General features: G+C 44.9%; 1 protein-coding gene across 2 annotated transcripts in view; it reads right to left on the bottom strand.

Moving 5' to 3' along the window:
* LOC123741337 (charged multivesicular body protein 5-like) overlaps positions 1 to 18,863 on the bottom strand; it is a 64,327-nt gene extending 45,464 nt beyond the window's left edge. For both annotated transcript variants that reach the window (XM_045714196.1, XM_045714197.1), the window contains exons 1-3: positions 18,795 to 18,863; positions 17,646 to 17,750; positions 13,509 to 13,555 (exon numbers count right to left, since the gene is read on the bottom strand). In XM_045714196.1, the coding sequence (XP_045570152.1) occupies positions 13,509 to 13,555; positions 17,646 to 17,750; positions 18,795 to 18,863 (221 nt within the window). The remainder of the gene's footprint in view (positions 1 to 13,508; positions 13,556 to 17,645; positions 17,751 to 18,794) is intronic.
* Positions 18,864 to 19,341: the final 478 nt, after the last annotated feature.

Below are 19,341 nucleotides of genomic sequence, written 5' to 3'. Positions count from 1 at the left end.
TACCCTCAACATCTCCCATCTATTACTGATGTCCTTCCTCTACCTTCAACCTCTCCCATCTATTACTGATGTCCTCCTCTACCCTCTCCCATCTATTACTGATTTCCTTCTTCTACCCTCTCCCATCTATTACTGATGTCCTTCCTCTACCCTCAACCTCTCCCATCTATTACTGATGTCCTTCCTCTACCCTCAACCATCTCATCTATTACTGATGTCCTTCCTCTACCCTCTCCCATCTATTACTGATGTCCTTCCTATACCCTCAACCATCTATTACTGATGTCCTTCCTCTACCCTCAACCTCTCCATCTATTACTGATGTCCTTCCTCTACCCTCAACCTCTCCATCTATTACTGATGTCCTTCCTCTACCTCTCCCATCTATTACTGATGTCCTTCCTCTACCCTCAACCTCTCCATCTATTACTGATGTCCTTCCTCTACCCTCAACCTCTCCCATCTATTACTGATGTCCTTCCTCTACCTTCAACCTCTCCCATCTATTACTGATGTCCTTCCTCTACCCTCTCCCATCTATTACTGATTTCCTTCCTCTACCCTCTCCCATCTGTTACTGATGTCCTTCCTCTACCCTCAACCTCTCCCATCTATTACTGATGTCCTTCCTCTAGCCTCAACCATCTATTACTGATGTCCTTCCTCTACCCTCAACCTCTCCCATCTATTACTGATGTCCTTCCTCTACCCTCAACCTCTCCCATCTATTACTGATGTCCTTCCTCTAACCTCTCCCATCTATTACTGATGTCCTTCCTCTACCCTCAACCTCTCCATCTATTACTGATGTCCTTCCTCTACCCTCAACCTCTCCCATCTATTACTGATGTCCTTCCTCTACCCTCAACCTCTCCCATCTATTACTGATGTCCTCCTCTACCCTCTCCCATCTATTACTGATGTCCTTCCTCTACACTCAACCTCTCCATCTATTACTGATGTTCTTCCTCTACCCTCAACCTCTCCATCTATTACTGATGTCCTTCCTCTCAACCTCTCCCATCTATTACTGATGTCCTTCCTCTACCCTCAACCTTCCATCTATTACTGATGTCCTTCCTCTACCCTCAACCTCTCCCATCTATTACTGATGTCCTTCCTCTACCCTCAACCTCTCCCATCTATTACTGATGTCCTTCCTCTACCCTCAACCTCTCCCATCTATTACTGATGTCCTTCCTCACCTCTCAACCATCTATTACTGATGTCCTTCCTCAACCCTCAACCTCTCCCATCTATTACTGATGTCCTTCCTCTACCCTCAACCTCTCCCATCTATTACTGATGTCCTTCCTCTACCCTCAACCTCTCCCATCTATTACTGATGTCCTTCCTCTAACCTCTCCCATCTATTACTGATGTCCTTCCTCAACCCTCAACCCATCTATTACTGATGTCCTTCCTCTACCCTCAACCTCTCCCATCTATTACTGATGTCCTTCCTCTACCCTCAACCATCTATTACTGATGTCCTTCCTCAACCTCTCCCATCTATTACTGATGTCCTTCCTCTACCCTCAACCTCTCCCATCTATTACTGATGTCCTTCCTCTACCCTCAACCATCTATTACTGATGTCCTTCCTCTACCCTCAACCTCTCCCATCTATTACTGATGTCCTTCCTCTACCCTCAACCTCTCCCATCTATTACTGATGTCCTTCCTCTACCCTCAACCTCTCCCATCTATTACTGATGTCCTTCCTCTACCCTCAACCTCTCCCATCTATTACTGATGTCCTTCCTCAACCTCTCCCATCTATTACTGATGTCCTTCCTCTACCCTCAACCTCTCCCATCTATTACTGATGTCCTTCCTCTACCCTCAACCATCTATTGCTGATGTCCTTCCTCTACCCTCAACCTCTCCCATCTATTACTGATGTCCTTCCTCTACCCTCAACCTCTCCCATCTATTACTGATGTCCTTCCTCTACCCTCAACCTCTCCCATCTATTACTGATGTCCTTCCTCTACCCTCAACCTCTCCCATCTATTACTGATGTCCTTCCTCAACCCTCAACCTCTCCCATCTATTACTGATGTCCTTCCTCTACCCTCAACCTCTCCCATCTATTACTGATGTCCTTCCTCTACCCTCAACCTCTCCCATCTATTACTGATGTCCTTCCTCAACCCTCAACCATCTATTACTGATGTCCTTCCTCCACCCTCAACCTCTCCCATCTATTACTGATGTCCTTCCTCTACCTCTCCCATCTATTACTGATGTCCTTCCTCTACCCTCAACCTCTCCCATCTATTACTGATGTCCTTCCTCTACCCTCAACCTCTCCCATCTATTACTGATGTCCTTCCTCTACCCTCAACCTCTCCCATCTATTACTGATGTCCTTCCTCTACCCTCTCCCATCTATTACTGATGTCCTTCCTCTACCCTCAACCTCTCCCATCTATTACTGATGTCCTTCCTCTACCCTCAACCTCTCCCATCTATTACTGATGTCCTTCCTCTACCCTCTCCAATCTATTACTGATGTCCTTCCTCTAGCCTCAACCTCTCCCATCTATTACTGATGTCCTTCCTCTACCCTCAACCATGTATTACTGATGTCCTTCCTCTACCCTCAACCTCTCCCATCTATTACTGATGTCCTTCCTCTACCCTCAACCTCTCCCATCTATTACTGATGTCCTTCCTCTACCCTCTCCCATCTATTACTGATGTCCTTCCTTTAACCTCAACCATCTATTACTGATGTCCTTCCTCTACCCTCAACCTCTCCATCTATTACTGATGTCCTTCCTCTACCCTCAACCTCTCCCATCTATTACTGATGTCCTTCCTCTACCCTCAACCTCTCCCATCTATTACTGATGTCCTTCCTCTACCCTCAACCTCTCCCATCTATTACTGATGTCCTTCCTCTACCCTCAACCATCTATTACTGATGTCCTTCCTCTACCCTCAACCTCTCCCATCTATTACTGATGTCCTTCCTCTACCCTCAACCTCTCCCATCTATTACTGATGTCCTTCCTCTACCCTCAACCTCTCCCATCTATTACTGATGTCCTTCCTCTACCCTCAACCTCTCCCATCTATTACTGATGTCCTTCCTCTACCCTCTCCCATCTATTACTGATGTCCTTCCTCTACCCTCTCCCATCTATTACTGATGTCCTTCCTCTACCCTCAACCTCTCCCATCTATTACTGATGTCCTTCCTCTACCCTCAACCTCTATTCTATTACTGATGTCCTTCCTCTACCCTCTCCCATCTATTACTGATGTCCTTCCTCTACCCTCAACCTCTCCCATCTATTACTGATGTCCTTCCTCTACCCTCAACCTCTCCATCTATTACTGATGTCCTTCCTCTACCCTCAACCTCTCCATCTATTACTGATGTCCTTCCTCTACCTCTCCCATCTATTACTGATGTCCTTCCTCTACCCTCAACCTCTCCCATCTATTACTGATGTCCTTCCTCTACCCTCAACCTCTCCATCTATTACTGATGTCCTTCCTCTACCCTCAACCTCTCCCATCTATTACTGATGTCCTTCCTCTACCCTCAACCTCTCCCATCTATTACTGATGTCCTTCCTCTACCCTCACCTCCCATCTATTACTGATGTCCTTCCTCTACCCTCAACCTCTCCCATCTATTACTGATGTCCTTCCTCTACCCTCAACCCTCCCATCTATTACTGATGTCCTTCCTCTACCCTCAACCTCTCCCATCTATTACTGATGTCCTTCCTCTACCCTCAACCTCTCCCATCTATTACTGATGTCCTTCCCTCCCTCAACCTCTCCCATCTATTACTGATGTCCTTCCTCTACCCTCAACCTCTCCCATCTATTACTGATGTCCTTCCTCTACCCTCAACCTCTCCCATCTATTACTGATGTCCTTCCTCTACCCTCAACCTCTCCCATCTATTACTGATGTCCTTCCTCTACCCTCAACCTCTCCATCTATTACTGATGTCCTTCCTCTACCCTCAACCTCTCCCATCTATTACTGATGTCCTTCCTCTACCCTCAACCTCTCCCATCTATTACTGATGTCCTTCCTCTACCCTCAACCTCTCCCATCTATTACTGATGTCCTTCCTCTACCCTCAACCTCTCCCATCTATTACTGATGTCCTTCCTCTACCCTCAACCTCTCCCATCTATTACTGATGTCCTTCCTCTACCCTCAACCTCTCCATCTATTACTGATGTCCTTCCTCTACCCTCTCCCATCTATTACTGATGTCCTTCCTCTACCCTCAACCTCTCCCATCTATTACTGATGTCCTTCCTCTACCCTCAACCTCTCCATCTATTACTGATGTCCTTCCTCTACCTCTCCCATCTATTACTGATGTCCTTCCTCTACCCTCAACCTCTCCCATCTATTACTGATGTCCTTCCTCTACCCTCAACCTCTCCATCTATTACTGATGTCCTTCCTCTACCCTCAACCTCTCCCATCTATTACTGATGTCCTTCCTCTACCTTCAACCTCTCCCATCTATTACTGATGTCCTTCCTCTACCCTCTCCCATCTATTACTGATTTCCTTCCTCTACCCTCTCCCATCTATTACTGATGTCCTTCCTCTACCCTCAACCTCTCCCATCTATTACTGATGTCCTTCCTCTACCCTCACTCTCCCATCTATTACTGATGTCCTTCCTCTACCCTCTCCCATCTATTACTGATGTCCTTCCTCTACCCTCAACCTCTCCCATCTATTACTGATGTCCTTCCTCTACCCTCAACCTCTCCCATCTATTACTGATGTCCTTCCTCTAGCCTCAACCATCTATTACTGATGTCCTTCCTCTACCCTCAACCTCTCCCATCTATTACTGATGTCCTTCCTCTACCCTCAACCTCTCCCATCTATTACTGATGTCCTTCCTCTACCCTCAACCTCTCCCATCTATTACTGATGTCCTTCCTCAACCTCTCCCATCTATTACTGATGTCCTTCCTCTACCCTCAACCTCTCCCATCTATTACTGATGTCCTTCCTCTACCCTCAACCTCTCCCATCTATTACTGATGTCCTTCCTCAACCCTCAACCATCTATTACTGATGTCCTTCCTCCACCCTCAACCTCTCTCATCTATTACTGATGTCCTTCCTCTACCCTCAACCTCTCCCATCTATTACTGATGTCCATCCTCTACCTTCAACCTCTCCCATCTATTACTGATGTCCTTCCTCTACCTCTCCCATCTATTACTGATGTCCTTTCTCAATCCTCAACCTCTCCCATCTATTACTGATGTCCATCCTCTACCCTCAACCTCTCCCATCTATTACTGATGTTCTTCCTCTACCCTCAACCTCTCCCATCTATTACTGATGTCCTTCCTCAACCTCTCCCATCTATTACTGATGTCCTTCCTCTACCCTCAACCTCTCCCATCTATTACTGATGTCCTTCCTCTACCCTCAACCTCTCCATCTATTACTGATGTCCTTCCTCTACCCTCAACCTCTCCCATCTATTACTGATGTCCTTCCTCTACCCTCTCCCATCTATTACTGATGTCCTTCCTCTCAACCTCTCCCATCTATTACTGATGTCCTTCCTCTACCCTCAACCTCTCCCATCTATTACTGATGTCCTTCCTCTACCCTCAACCTCTCCCATCTATTACTGATGTCCTTCCTCTACCCTCAACCTCTCCCATCTATTACTGATGTCCTTCCTCTACCCTCAACCTCTCCCATCTATTACTGATGTCCTCCTCTACCCTCTCCCATCTATTACTGATGTCCTTCCTCTACCCTCAACCTCTCCATCTATTACTGATGTCCTTCCTCTACCCTCAACCTCTCCCATCTATTACTGATGTCCTTCCTCTACCCTCAACCTCTCCCATCTATTACTGATGTCCTTCCTCTACCCTCAACCTCTCCCATCTATTACTGATGTCCTTCCTCTACCCTCAACCTCTCCCATCTATTACTGATGTCCTCCTCTACCCTCTCCCATCTATTACTGATGTCCTTCCTCTACCCTCTCCCATCTATTACTGATGTCCTTCCTCTACCCTCAACCTCTCCATCTATTACTGATGTCCTTCCTCTACCCTCAACCTCTCCCATCTATTACTGATGTCCTTCCTCTACCCTCAACCTCTCCCATCTATTACTGATGTCCTTCCTCTACCCTCTCCCATCTATTACTGATTTCCTTCCTCTACCCTCTCCCATCTATTACTGATGTCCTTCCTCTACCCTCAACCTCTCCCATCTATTACTGATGTCCTTCCTCTACCCTCAACCCTCCATCTATTACTGATGTCCTTCCTCTACCCTCAACCTCTCCCATCTATTACTGATGTCCTTCCTCTACCCTCAACCTCTCCCATCTATTACTGATGTCCTTCCTCAACCTCTCCCATCTATTACTGATGTCCTTCCTCTACCCTCAACCTCTCCCATCTATTACTGATGTCCTTCCTCTACCCTCAACCTCTCCCATCTATTACTGATGTCCTTCCTCTACCCTCAACTATCTATTACTGATGTCCTTCCTCTACCCTCAACCTCTCCCATCTATTACTGATGTCCTTCCTCAACCCTCAACCTCTCCCATCTATTACTGATGTCCTTCCTCTACCTCTCCCATCTATTACTGATGTCCTTCCTCTACCCTCAACCTCTCCCATCTATTACTGATGTCCTTCCTCTACCCTCAACCTCTCCCATCTATTACTGATGTCCTTCCTCTACCCTCAACCTCTCCCATCTATTACTGATGTCCTTCCTCTACCTCTCCCATCTATTACTGATGTCCTTCCTCTACCCTCAACCTCTCCATCTATTACTGATGTCCTTCCTCTACCCTCAACCTCTCCCATCTATTACTGATGTCCTTCCTCTACCTTCAACCTCTCCCATCTATTACTGATGTCCTTCCTCTACCTTCAACCTCTCCCATCTATTACTGATGTCCTTCCTCTACCCTCTCCCATCTATTACTGATTTCCTTCCTCTACCCTCTCCCATCTATTACTGATGTCCTTCCTCTACCCTCAACCTCTCCCATCTATTACTGATGTCCTTCCTCTACCCTCAACCTCTCCCATCTATTACTGATGTCCTTCCTCTACCCTCAACCTCTCCCATCTATTACTGATGTCCTTCCTCTACCCTCAATCCCATCTATTACTGATGTCCTCCTCTACCCTCTCCCATCTATTACTGATGTCCTTCCTCTACCTCAACCTCTCCCATCTATTACTGATGTCCTTCCTCTACCCTCAACCATCTATTACTGATGTCCTTCCTCTACCTTCAACCTCTCCCATCTATTACTGATGTCCTTCCTCTACCCTCAACCTCTCCCATCTATTACTGATGTCCTTCCTCTAACCTCTCCCATCTATTACTGATGTCCTTCCTCTACCCTCAACCTCTCCCATCTATTACTGATGTCCTTCCTCTACCCTCAACCTCTCCCATCTATTACTGATGTCCTTCCTCTACCCTCAACCTCTCCCATCTATTACTGATGTCCTTCCTCTACCCTCAACCTCTCCCATCTATTACTGATGTCCTTCCTCTACCCTCAACCTCTCCCATCTATTACTGATGTCCTTCCTCTACCCTCAACCTCTCCCATCTATTACTGATGTCCTTCCTCTACCCTCAACCATCTATTACTGATGTCCTTCCTCTACCCTCAACCTCTCCATCTATTACTGATGTCCTTCCTCTACCCTCAACCTCTCCATCTATTACTGATGTCCTTCCTCTACCTCAACCTCTCCCATCTATTACTGATGTCCTTCCTCTACCCTCAACCTCTCCCATCTATTACTGATGTCCTTCCTCTACCCTCAACCTCTCCCATCTATTACTGATGTCCTTCCTCTACCCTCAACCTCTCCCATCTATTACTGATGTCCTTCCTCTACCCTCAACCTCTCCCATCTATTACTGATGTCCTTCCTCTACCCTCAACCTCTCCCATCTATTACTGATGTCCTTCCTCTACCCTCTCCCATCTATTACTGATGTCCTTCCTCTACCCTCAACCTCTCCCATCTATTACTGATGTCCTTCCTCTACCCTCAACCTCTCCCATCTATTACTGATGTCCTTCCTCTACCCTCAACCTCTCCCATCTATTACTGATGTCCTTCCTCTACCCTCAACCTCTCCCATCTATTACTGATGTCCTTCCTCTACCCTCAACCTCTCCCATCTATTACTGATGTCCTTCCTCTACCCTCAACCTCTCCCATCTATTACTGATGTCCTTCCTCTACCCTCAACCTCTCCCATCTATTACTGATGTCCTTCCTCAACCCTCAACCATCTATTACTGATGTCCTTCCTCTACCCTCAACCTCTCCCATCTATTACTGATGTCCTTCCTCTACCCTCAACCTCTCCCATCTATTACTGATGTCCTTCCTCTACCTCTCCCATCTATTACTGATGTCCTTTCTCAATCCTCAACCTCTCCCATCTATTACTGATGTCCATCCTCTACCCTCAACCTCTCCCATCTATTACTGATGTTCTTCCTCTACCCTCAACCTCTCCCATCTATTACTGATGTCCTTCCTCAACCTCTCCCATCTATTACTGATGTCCTTCCTCAACCCTCAACCTCTCCGATCTATTACAGATGTCCTTCCTCTACCCTCAACCTCTCCATCAATTACTGATGTCCTTCCTCTACCCTCAACCTCTCCATCTATTACTGATGTCCTTCCTCTACCCTCAACCTCTCCATCTATTACTGATGTCCTTCCTCTACCATCTATTAGTGATGTCCTTCCTCTACCCTCAACCTCTCCCATCTGTTACTGATGTCCTTCCTCTACCCTCAACCATCTATTGCTGATGTCCTTCCTCTACCCTCAACCTCTCCCATCTATTACTGATGTCCTTCCTTAACCCTCAACCTCTCCCATCTATTACTGATGTCCTTCCTCTACCCTCAACCTCTCCCATCTATTACTGATGTCCTTCCTCTACCCTCAACATCTCCCATCTATTACTGATGTCCTTCCTCTACCCTCAACCTCTCCCATCTATTACTGATGTCCTTCCTCTACCCTCAACCTCTCCCATCTATTACTGATGTCCTTCCTCTACCCTCAAATCTATTACTGATGTCCTTCCTCTACCCTCAACCTCTCCCATCTATTACTGATGTCCTTCCTCTACCCTCAACCTCTCCCATCTATTACTGATGTCCTTCCTCTACCCTCAACCTCTCCCATCTATTACTGATGTCCTTCCTCTACCCTCAACCTCTCCCATCTATTACTGATGTCCTTCCTCTACCCTCAACCTCTCCCATCTATTACTGATGTCCTTCCTCTACCCTCAACCATCTATTACTGATGTCCTCCTCTACCCTCTCCCATCTATTACTGATGTCCTTCCTATACCCTCAACCATCTATTACTGATGTCCTTCCTCTACCCTCAACCTCTCCCATCTATTACTGATGTCCTTCCTCTACCTCTCCCATCTATTACTGATGTCCTTCCTCTACCCTCAACCTCTCCATCTATTACTGATGTCCTTCCTCTACCCTCAACCTCTCCCATCTATTACTGATGTCCTTCCTCTACCCTCAACCTCTCCCATCTATTACTGATGTCCTTCCTCTACCTTCAACCTCTCCCATCTATTACTGATGTCCTTCCTCTACCCTCAAATCTATTACTGATGGGCTTCCTCAACCCTCAACCTCTCCATCTATTACTGATGTCCTTCCTCTACCCTCAACCTCTCCCATCTATTACTGATGTCCTTCCTCTACCCTCTCCCATCTATTACTGATGTCCTTCCTCTACCCTCAACCTCTCCCATCTATTACTGATGTCCTTCCTCTACCCTCACCTCCCATCTATTACTGATGTCCTTCCTCTACCCTCAACCTCTCCCATCTATTACTGATGTCCTTCCTTTAACTTCAACCATCTATTACTGATGTCCTTCCTCTACCCTCAACCTCTCCCATCTATTACTGATGTCCTTCCTCTACCCTCAACCTCTCCCATCTATTACTGATGTCCTTCCTCTACCCTCAACCTCTCCCATCTATTACTGATGTCCTTCCTCTATCTTCAACCTCTCCCATCTATTACTGATGTCCTTCCTCTACCCTCAACCTCTCCCATCTATTACTGATGTCCTTCCTCTACCCTCAACCTCTCCCATCTATTACTGATGTCCTTCCTCTACCCTCAACCTCTCCCATCTATTACTGATGTCCTTCCTCTACCCTCAACCTCTCCCATCTATTACTGATGTCCTTCCTCTACCCTCAACCATCTATTACTGATGTCCTTCCTCTACCCTCAACCTCTCCCATCTATTACTGATGTCCTTCCTCTACCCTCAACCTCTCCCATCTATTACTGATGTCCTTCCTCTACCTCTCCCATCTATTACTGATGTCCTTCCTCAACCCTCAACCTCTCCCATCTATTACTGATGTCCTTCCTCTACCCTCAACCTCTCCCATCTATTACTGATGTCCTTCCTCTACCCTCAACCTCTCCCATCTATTACTGATGTCCTTCCTCAACCTCTCCCATCTATTACTGATGTCCTTCCTCTACCCTCAACCTCTCCCATCTATTACTGATGTCCTTCCTCTACCCTCAACCTCTCCCATCTATTACTGATGTCCTTCCTCTACCCTCAACCTCTCCATCTATTACTGATGTCCTTCCTCTACCCTCAACCTCTCCCATCTATTACTGATGTCCTTCCTCACTCTCACCATCTATTACTGATGTCCTTCCTCTACCTCAACCTCTCCCATCTATTACTGATGTCCTTCCTCTACCCTCAACCTCTCCCATCTATTACTGATGTCCTTCCTCTACCCTCAACCTCTCCCATCTATTACTGATGTCCTTCCTCTACCCTCAACCTCTCCCATCTATTACTGATGTCCTTCCTCTACCCTCAACCTCTCCCATCTATTACTGATGTCCTTCCTCTACCCTCAACCTCTCCCATCTATTACTGATGTCCTTCCTCTACCCTCAACCTCTCCCATCTATTACTGATGTCCTTCCTCTACCCTCAACCTCTCCATCTATTACTGATGTCCTTCCTCTACCCTCAACCTCTCCCATCTATTACTGATGTCCTTCCTCTACCCTCAACCTCTCCCATCTATTACTGATGTCCTTCCTCTACCCTCAACCTCTCCCATCTATTACTGATGTCCTTCCTCTACCCTCAACCTCTATCTGTTCCTTCCCTCCCATCTATTACTGATGTCCTTCCTCTACCCTCAACCTCTCCATCTATTACTGATGTCCTTCCTCTACCCTCAACCTCTCCATCTATTACTGATGTCCTTCCTCTACCCTCAACCTCTCCCATCTATTACTGATGTCCTTCCTCTACCTCTCACCTCTCCCATCTATTACTGATGTCCTTCCTCTACCCTCAACCTCTCTCCATCTATTACTGATGTCCTTCCTCTACCCTCAACCATCTCTCTATTACTGATGTCCTTCCTCTACCCTCACATCTATTACTGATGTCCTTCCTCTACCCTCAACCTCTCCCATCTATTACTGATGTCCTTCCTCTACCCTCAACCTCTCCCATCTATTACTGATGTCCTTCCTCTACCTCAACCTCTCCCATCTATTACTGATGTCCTTCCTCTACCCTCAACCTCTCCCATCTGTTACTGATGTCCTTCCTCTACCCTCAACCTCTCCCATCTGTTACTGATGTCCTTCCTCTCAACCTCTCCCATCTATTACTGATGTCCTTCCTCTACCCTCAACCTCTCCCATATATTACTGATGTCCTTCCTATACCCTCAACCTCTCCCATATATTACTGATGTCCTTCCTCTACCCTCAACCTCTCCCATCTATTACTGATGTCCTTCCTCTACCTTCAACCTCTCCAATCTATTACTGATGCCCTCTCCCATCTATTACTGATTTCCTTCCTCTACTTTCTCCCATCTATTACTGATGTCCTTCCTCTACCCTCAACCTCTCCCATCTATTACTGATGTCCTTCCTCTAGTCTCAACCATCTATTACTGATGTCCTTCCTCTACCCTCAACCTCTCCCATCTATTACTGATGTCCTCCTCTACCATCTCCCATCTATTACTGATGTCCTTCCTTTACCCTCAACCATCTATTACTGATGTCCTTCCTCTACCCTCAACCTCTCCATCTATTACTGATGTCCTTCCTCTACCCTCAACCTCTCCATCTATTACTGATGTCCTTCCTCTACCCTCAACCTCTCCCATCTATTACTGATGTCCTTCCTCTACCCTCAACCATCTATTACTGATGTCCTTCCTCTCCCCTCAACCATCCATTACTGATGTCCTTCCTCTACCCTCAACCTCTCCCGTCTATTACTGATGTCCTTCCTCTACCCTCAACCATCCATTACTGATGTCCTTCCTCTACCCTCAACCTCTCCCGTCTATTACTGATGTCCTTCCTCTACCCTCAACCATCTATTACTGATGTCCTTCCTGTACCCTCAACCTCTCCCATCTATTACTGATGTCCTTCCTCTAACCTCAACCATCTATTACTGATGTCCTTCCTCTACCCTCAACCTCAACCATCTATTACTGATGTCCTTCCTCTACCCTTACGTAGGACGCTACATTTAAATGATTGTTTATGTAGGACGCTACATTTAACTGATTGATTGATGTAGGACGCTACATTTAAATGATTGTTTTACGTAGGACGCTACATTTAAATTATTATTTTACGTAGGACGCTACATTTAACTGATTGTTTTACTTAGGACGCTACATTTAACTGATTGTTTTACGTAGGACGCTACATTTAACTGATTGTTTTACGTAGGACGCTACATTTAACTGATTGTTTTACGTAGGACGCTACATTTAACTGATTGTTTTACGTAGGACGCTACATTTAACTGATTGTTTTACGTAGGACGCTACATTTAACTGATTGTTTTACGTCGGACGCTACATTTAACTGATTGTTTTACGTCGGACGCTACATTTAACTGATTGTTTATGTAGGACGCTACATTTAAATGATTGTTTATGTAGGACGCTACATTTAAATTATTGTTTTACGTAGGACACTACATTTAAATGATTGTTTTACGTAGGACGCTACATTTAAATGATTGTTTAAATGACAGCCTTATAGCCTACCTCTGGCAGTTCAATTATTTTATATAGGCCTAGGCTCAGGAAGAATTAGACTCCAATTAAGCCCTATTGATGTTTGTAAAGTCAAATTAAAATGAAGGTTATTGAAGATATGATCAATATATCTTCAATATAAAATATAAAATATAATTATTCATACCTTCAATATATCATTATTCATACCTTCAATATAATATATCATTATTCATAACTGGAATACAATATGGTCATTTATTCCAAGCTGAATAGACAATTTGACTCATTTTCTGAGTGTTTGTTTCTAAACAACAGTGGTATCTTGCTTATACAGTGGTACTGAAATGAACATCATCTTACTGTCTCTTCTGCTTCAGAACCCTCATAGCTTTCTGCTTCACCATGTTCTGGAGAGGAAGAGGAGATAGGAGACAAGAAGACTTTATTAGTCCATCAGCTTTCAAGAACACCGACAGACAGGCAGGCAGACTGACAGACAGAAAGGCAGACAGACAGGCAAGACAGGCAGGCAAGACAGACAGGCAAGACAGACAGGCAAGACAGACTGACAACCAGAGACAGACTGACAGGCAGAGACAGACTGACAGACAGTAGGACAGAGACAGACTGACAGACAGTAGGACAGAGACAGGCAGGCAGGCAAGACAGACTGACGGACAGGCAGGCAAGACAGACGGACGGACAGGCAGGCAGGCAAGACAGACGGACGGACAGGCAGGCAAGACAGACGGACGGACAGGCAGGCAAGACAGACGGACGGACAGGCAGGCAAGACAGACTGACGGACAGGCAGGCAAGACAGACTGACGGACAGGCAGGCAAGACAGACGGACGGACAGGCAGGCAAGACAGACGGACGGACAGGCAGGCAAGACAGACGGACGGACAGACAGGCAAGACAGACGGACGGACAGGCAGTCAAGACAGACGGACGGACAGGCAGTCAAGACAGACGGACGGACAGGCAGTCAAGACAGACTGACAGGCAGGCAAGACAGACTGACAGGCAGGCAAGACATACTGACAGGCAGGCAAGACAGACTGACCGACATACTGACACATAGACTTGCAGGCATCAGAGGTTAGTGTAAGCGGTCAGTCAAGGGCAGCGTTTCCCAAACTCGGTCTTCAGGACCCCAAGGGGTGCACGTTTTGGTTTTAATGATGATTAGTTGATAATCTGAATCAGCTGTGTAGTGTTGGGGGAAAATAAAACCGTGCATCCCTTGTGGTCCCGGGGACCGAGTTTGGGAAACGCTGCTCTAGGGTGAAATCATTTGAATTAAAACACTTTTTGACAGAGAAGGAGATGTGTCGCGCTGCACGAGGTAAATGGTGGTCACACCAGATACTGACTGGTTTTCTGATCCACGCCCCTACCTTTTTTATAAGGTATCTGCGAGTAGGGCTCTACCTGATTTAAAAAAATCTTGGTCGACTGAGAGTTTTGTTGGTCGACAGAGTTTTGTTGTTTCGACCAATCTATTAGTCTACATTTTAAAACATGTATTTTTCCGTATATAGACACATGAAATCAACTATATGTAGGCTACTGAGCTTGTCTGATGCTTTAAGCGATTAAAAATGAAGACACAAATTACTAAAGAGGGAGCCAGAGATCAATATAGCCTAACCAGTATACAATAACCAGTTTCCGACCCCCCTCATCCTGCTGGCCTTGGCAGATTCTGCCATTATGTTCCTGAAGTTGCCAGTAACAGGCTACACCAGCGGTCTACAACCTTCTCCATTTGGAGTGCCAAGTTATCCTACCATTTCTACTGATCTGCTTGCCAGTAATGGTTTTCATGTGCACATTTTCATGGAACAGTTTTATTTCATTCATAATAAAAGTCTTCATATCTCAAAATCAATGTCATGTGGTTAATCAAAATTCTATCTAAATGAAAATGATACAAATCTGTCAATATCTAAAAATAGCCGACATAAAGACAACAAATACAAACTTGGTAGCCTGCTGGTAGAAAACATTCCGATAAAAACAATATCCTATAAATCACATTGTTTACACATGGCCTGTCTGCAAACAACTTGAAACATTGTATCAACTATTAACTTGGTCCAGCCTGAAGCTTGCTAGCAAACTTGCAAGATATTATAAAATATTCTGGTCCCTCAGAGTTTCCCACTCCAGTGAGCTCCAGACTGACAGACACGGCTGTAGGCTATTTGAGCAAAGGATAAGAAGTAATCAGGAAGGTCTATTTTATGACATTTTTCCCCCTTTCATGCTGAGTGGTTATGGAAAGGGAGAGAGCTGGAAAGATTTTTCAAATTGGCTACATTGAGGAACTATTGTCATTCTCAATGGATGTAAAAACAGGTTTGCTTGGTGTTTGAGGTGAGGAAGACTTTACTTTGAGAAGTTCCACAGCTCATTAGTGGTGGTGCTTTAAGCCAATCAGAAATACTGTCGGATCCCCAAATAGGCACATTTATATGCCCACATTTAGGAGGCCAGGTAGCCTAAAGGCCTAAAGCCAGGTAGCCTAAAGGCCTACTCTATGCCTAATCAGGTGCGTGTCCATTCTATGCCTAATCAGGTGCGTGTCCATTCTATGCCTAATCAGGTGCGTGTCCATTCTATGCCTAATCAGGTGCGCGTCCATTCTATGCCTAATCAGGTGCGCGTCCATTCTATGCCTAATCAGGTGCGCGTCCATTCTATGCCTAATCAGGTGCGCGTCCATTCTATGCCTAATCAGGTGCGCGTCCATTCTATGCCTAATCAGGTGCGCGTCCATTCTATGCCTAATCAGGTGCGTGTCCATTCTATGCCTAATCAGGTGCGTGTCCATTCTATGCCTAATCGGGTGCGTGTCCATTCTATGCCTAATCGGGTACGTGTCCATTCTATGCCTAATCGAGTGCGTGTCCATTCTATGCCTAATCAGGTGCGTGTCCATTCTATGCCTAATCAGGTGCGTGTCCATTCTATTCCTAATCAGGTGCGTGTCCATTCTATGCCTAATCAGGTATGTGTCCATTCTATGCCTAATCAGGTACGTGTCCATTCTATGCCTAATCAGGTGCGTGTCCATTCTATGCCTAATCAGGTGCGTGTCCATTCTATGCCTAATCAGGTATGTGTCCATTCTATGCCTAATCAGGTACGTGTCCATTCTATGCCTAATCAGGTACGTGTCCATTCTATGCCTAATCAGGTGCGTGTCCTTAAGATTGACAGGAGCGCTACAAACAAATGACAATTAATAAATTGACATCTCGTAAATGAAATAAACCCCCCCAAAACCAAAATTCTCACAAGTTAGGCCCTGCAAACAACTTTTTTTTTTACATTTACATTTTAGTCATTTAGCAGATGCTCTTATCCAGAGCGACTTACAGTAGTGAATGCATACATTTCATAATTTTTTTTCTCTGTACTGGTCCCCTGTGGGAACCGAACCCACAACCCTGGCGTTGCAAACACCATGTTCTACCAACTGCTCTACCACCTGCTCTACCAACTGATCTACCAACTGCTCTACCACCTGCTCTACCAACTGATCTACCAACTGCTTTACCAACTGCTTTACCAACTGCTCTACCAACTGCTCTACCAATTGCTCTACCAAGTGCTCTACCAACTGAGCCACACGGGACTGTGGCTTTTTAATATATTTTCCACAGCTCGACTAAAAAAAATCTTGGGTCGACCAACAGCCTATTGACCAAACAATCACCTAGTCAACTAAATGAGGTCAGCCCTATCTGTGACCAACAGATGCAGATCTGTATTCCTAGTCGTGAAATTAATAGATTAGGGCCTAATTCATTTATTTCAGTTGACTGATTTCATTATATGAACTGTAACTCAGTAAAATGTTTGAAGTTGTTGCATGTTGCGTTTAGATACGTGTAGATAATAAAATAGACTTTTCCATTTAAGTTGACATGCGACGGCGGGTGGGCCGGCAGCCATTTTATTGTAGTAATTAGAAGTTAAAATGTCAATGGTGTACCATCTAAACGTAGTGTTCTGAAGAGATAGAAACATAACTCATAGAATGGACCTATGATTGAAATGACACCCATTCTGTATTCAAGAGCATGTTGTGTCTCAACCGATGACGGGCACAACACAACCACCTCAGATTACGTGAAATAGGGTCTAAGCTACAACATGCAGATATGAAAAACAGTTTACATGTTGTTAGATAATTTATGTTAAATGTCATAATTTTTTATTACAAATCATCAGTTTATTTTTCCCAGTGATGTAGAAATGGATGTCTCGTGGTATGGTGGGGTATGCAAAATGGGTAAACTTTGAGGACCCTTTATCTCCTGAATGTTTTGGTATTCAGGTCCCAAAAGTCACTTTCTGACCTCTTCTTCCATGGGCAAACATGGATGGAAAGTTGTGTTTAAATCAAAAGGCATGCTGTCAAAAAAGTGACTGAATTCAGATGGATTTTCCCTCTAACCTGAGCCATCTACTAAATCTCTAACCTTTGAGGGTCCGTCTCTCATCTTCTTCATTTGGTCTTTATACTTCATCAGTTCAGCGTCCAGACGGGAGATCTTCTGATCCATAGACTCCGCCCTGGCATCCACCTACATCACATCAAATCAAATGTATTTATAAAGCCCTTCTTACATTTTTATTTTATTTATTTTGCTCCTTTGCACCATATTATTTATATTTTATCTTTGAACTTTCTTCAAACTACAAATCTACCATTCCAGTGTTTTTCTTGCTGTACTTTATTTACTTTGCCACCATGGCATTTTTTTGCCTTTACCTCCCTTATCTCACATCATTTGCTCACATTGTATATAGTCTTATTTTTATTTTTATTTTTCTACTGCATCATTGATTGTATGTTGTTTTACTCCATGTGTAACTCTGTGTTTTTGTATGTTGTCGAACTGCTTTGCCAGGTCGCAATTGTAAATGAGAACTTGTTCTCAACTTGCCTACCTGGTTAAATAAAGGTGAAATAAATAAATAAATAAAATACATCAGCTGATATCTCAAAGTGCCGTACAGAAACCCAGCCTAAAACCCCAGAACCTAGGAAGAAACCTAGAGAGGAACCAGGCTATGAGGGGTGGCCAGTCCTCTTCTGGCTGTGCCGGGTGGAGATTATAATAGCATCACACAGCATCACACAGCTCTCAGTTAATCACAGATGTATCAATAAATACTATCTAAAGACACAGATACCACAGTCCTTCCTTTAAATGACATGTTTGGAATAAACTGAAGGAAAATGCAGCCCCTTGGGACAGTTCCCAAACAGGCCTACAGCTAGGAGAGACATGAGACCTGGACAGACAACAGGACAAACCAATTACATTACTGTAATAGCCTGAAGCAGCAAGACACCAAATAACAGGATTACCACGTTGGGAAAGAAGGCAGTTTATTAGCTGTTTGACCCGAGGTGGAAAATGACCCTAACTAGCTGCAGTGACATGATCCATCCAGGGAAATGGCTCTACAGTTGAACCGTAATGTTGGTGAGTTCTGTTGTTTTGATTTCTACAGATGAACAACCTAACCCTATCGATAGGTAACATTAGCTGGCTAATTTTAGCCGACTGGTTGTCATCATAACTAGCGGAAAAACAAACACACCACCAGATAAAACTTACATTTCCTATGCAGTCCGATAGCTTAGGAGGGGGTGCTTTGGGTTTTCCCCGACCAAATATTCGGTTCATTTTGACAATATATAACTCCCAGAAGCCTTATAACCTGTGTAATAAAGATAATCTAACGTTTTACCTAATTATATATAAGGAGGGCATTTGCACAACATGTTTCACAACAGCACACAACAAAATTCCAGAGACATATTGAGCAACCAACTGATACCAATCACGACCACACCCAGAGACTGATGGCGGACTAAGCACTCACACAAAAATGTCAAGACATGAAAGCACCCTAGCCACACGAACTGACCAATGGTGTAAAGAACAACATTCCATGAATATCGCAAGCACCCAGACACGAATTACCAGAAATACACACACACACACACACACTTAGGTGTGTTGGACTCCGAGGACAACGGACACTGCCAAGGGCCAATGGGAAGTCGACACCACCTGGAGAGTGGACCGTCCCTCCACTCATCGACCAGTCAGGAGAGCGGACCTACTAGACTCAACGTCAACACACTGTTATTTCATTGTA

Source organism: Salmo salar, unplaced genomic scaffold (assembly GCF_905237065.1).
Source record: "Salmo salar unplaced genomic scaffold, Ssal_v3.1, whole genome shotgun sequence".
Lineage (NCBI taxonomy): Eukaryota > Metazoa > Chordata > Actinopteri > Salmoniformes > Salmonidae > Salmo > Salmo salar.
Note: the sequence above shows the minus strand (reverse complement) of the source record. Positions and strands in the feature narration are given on the sequence as shown.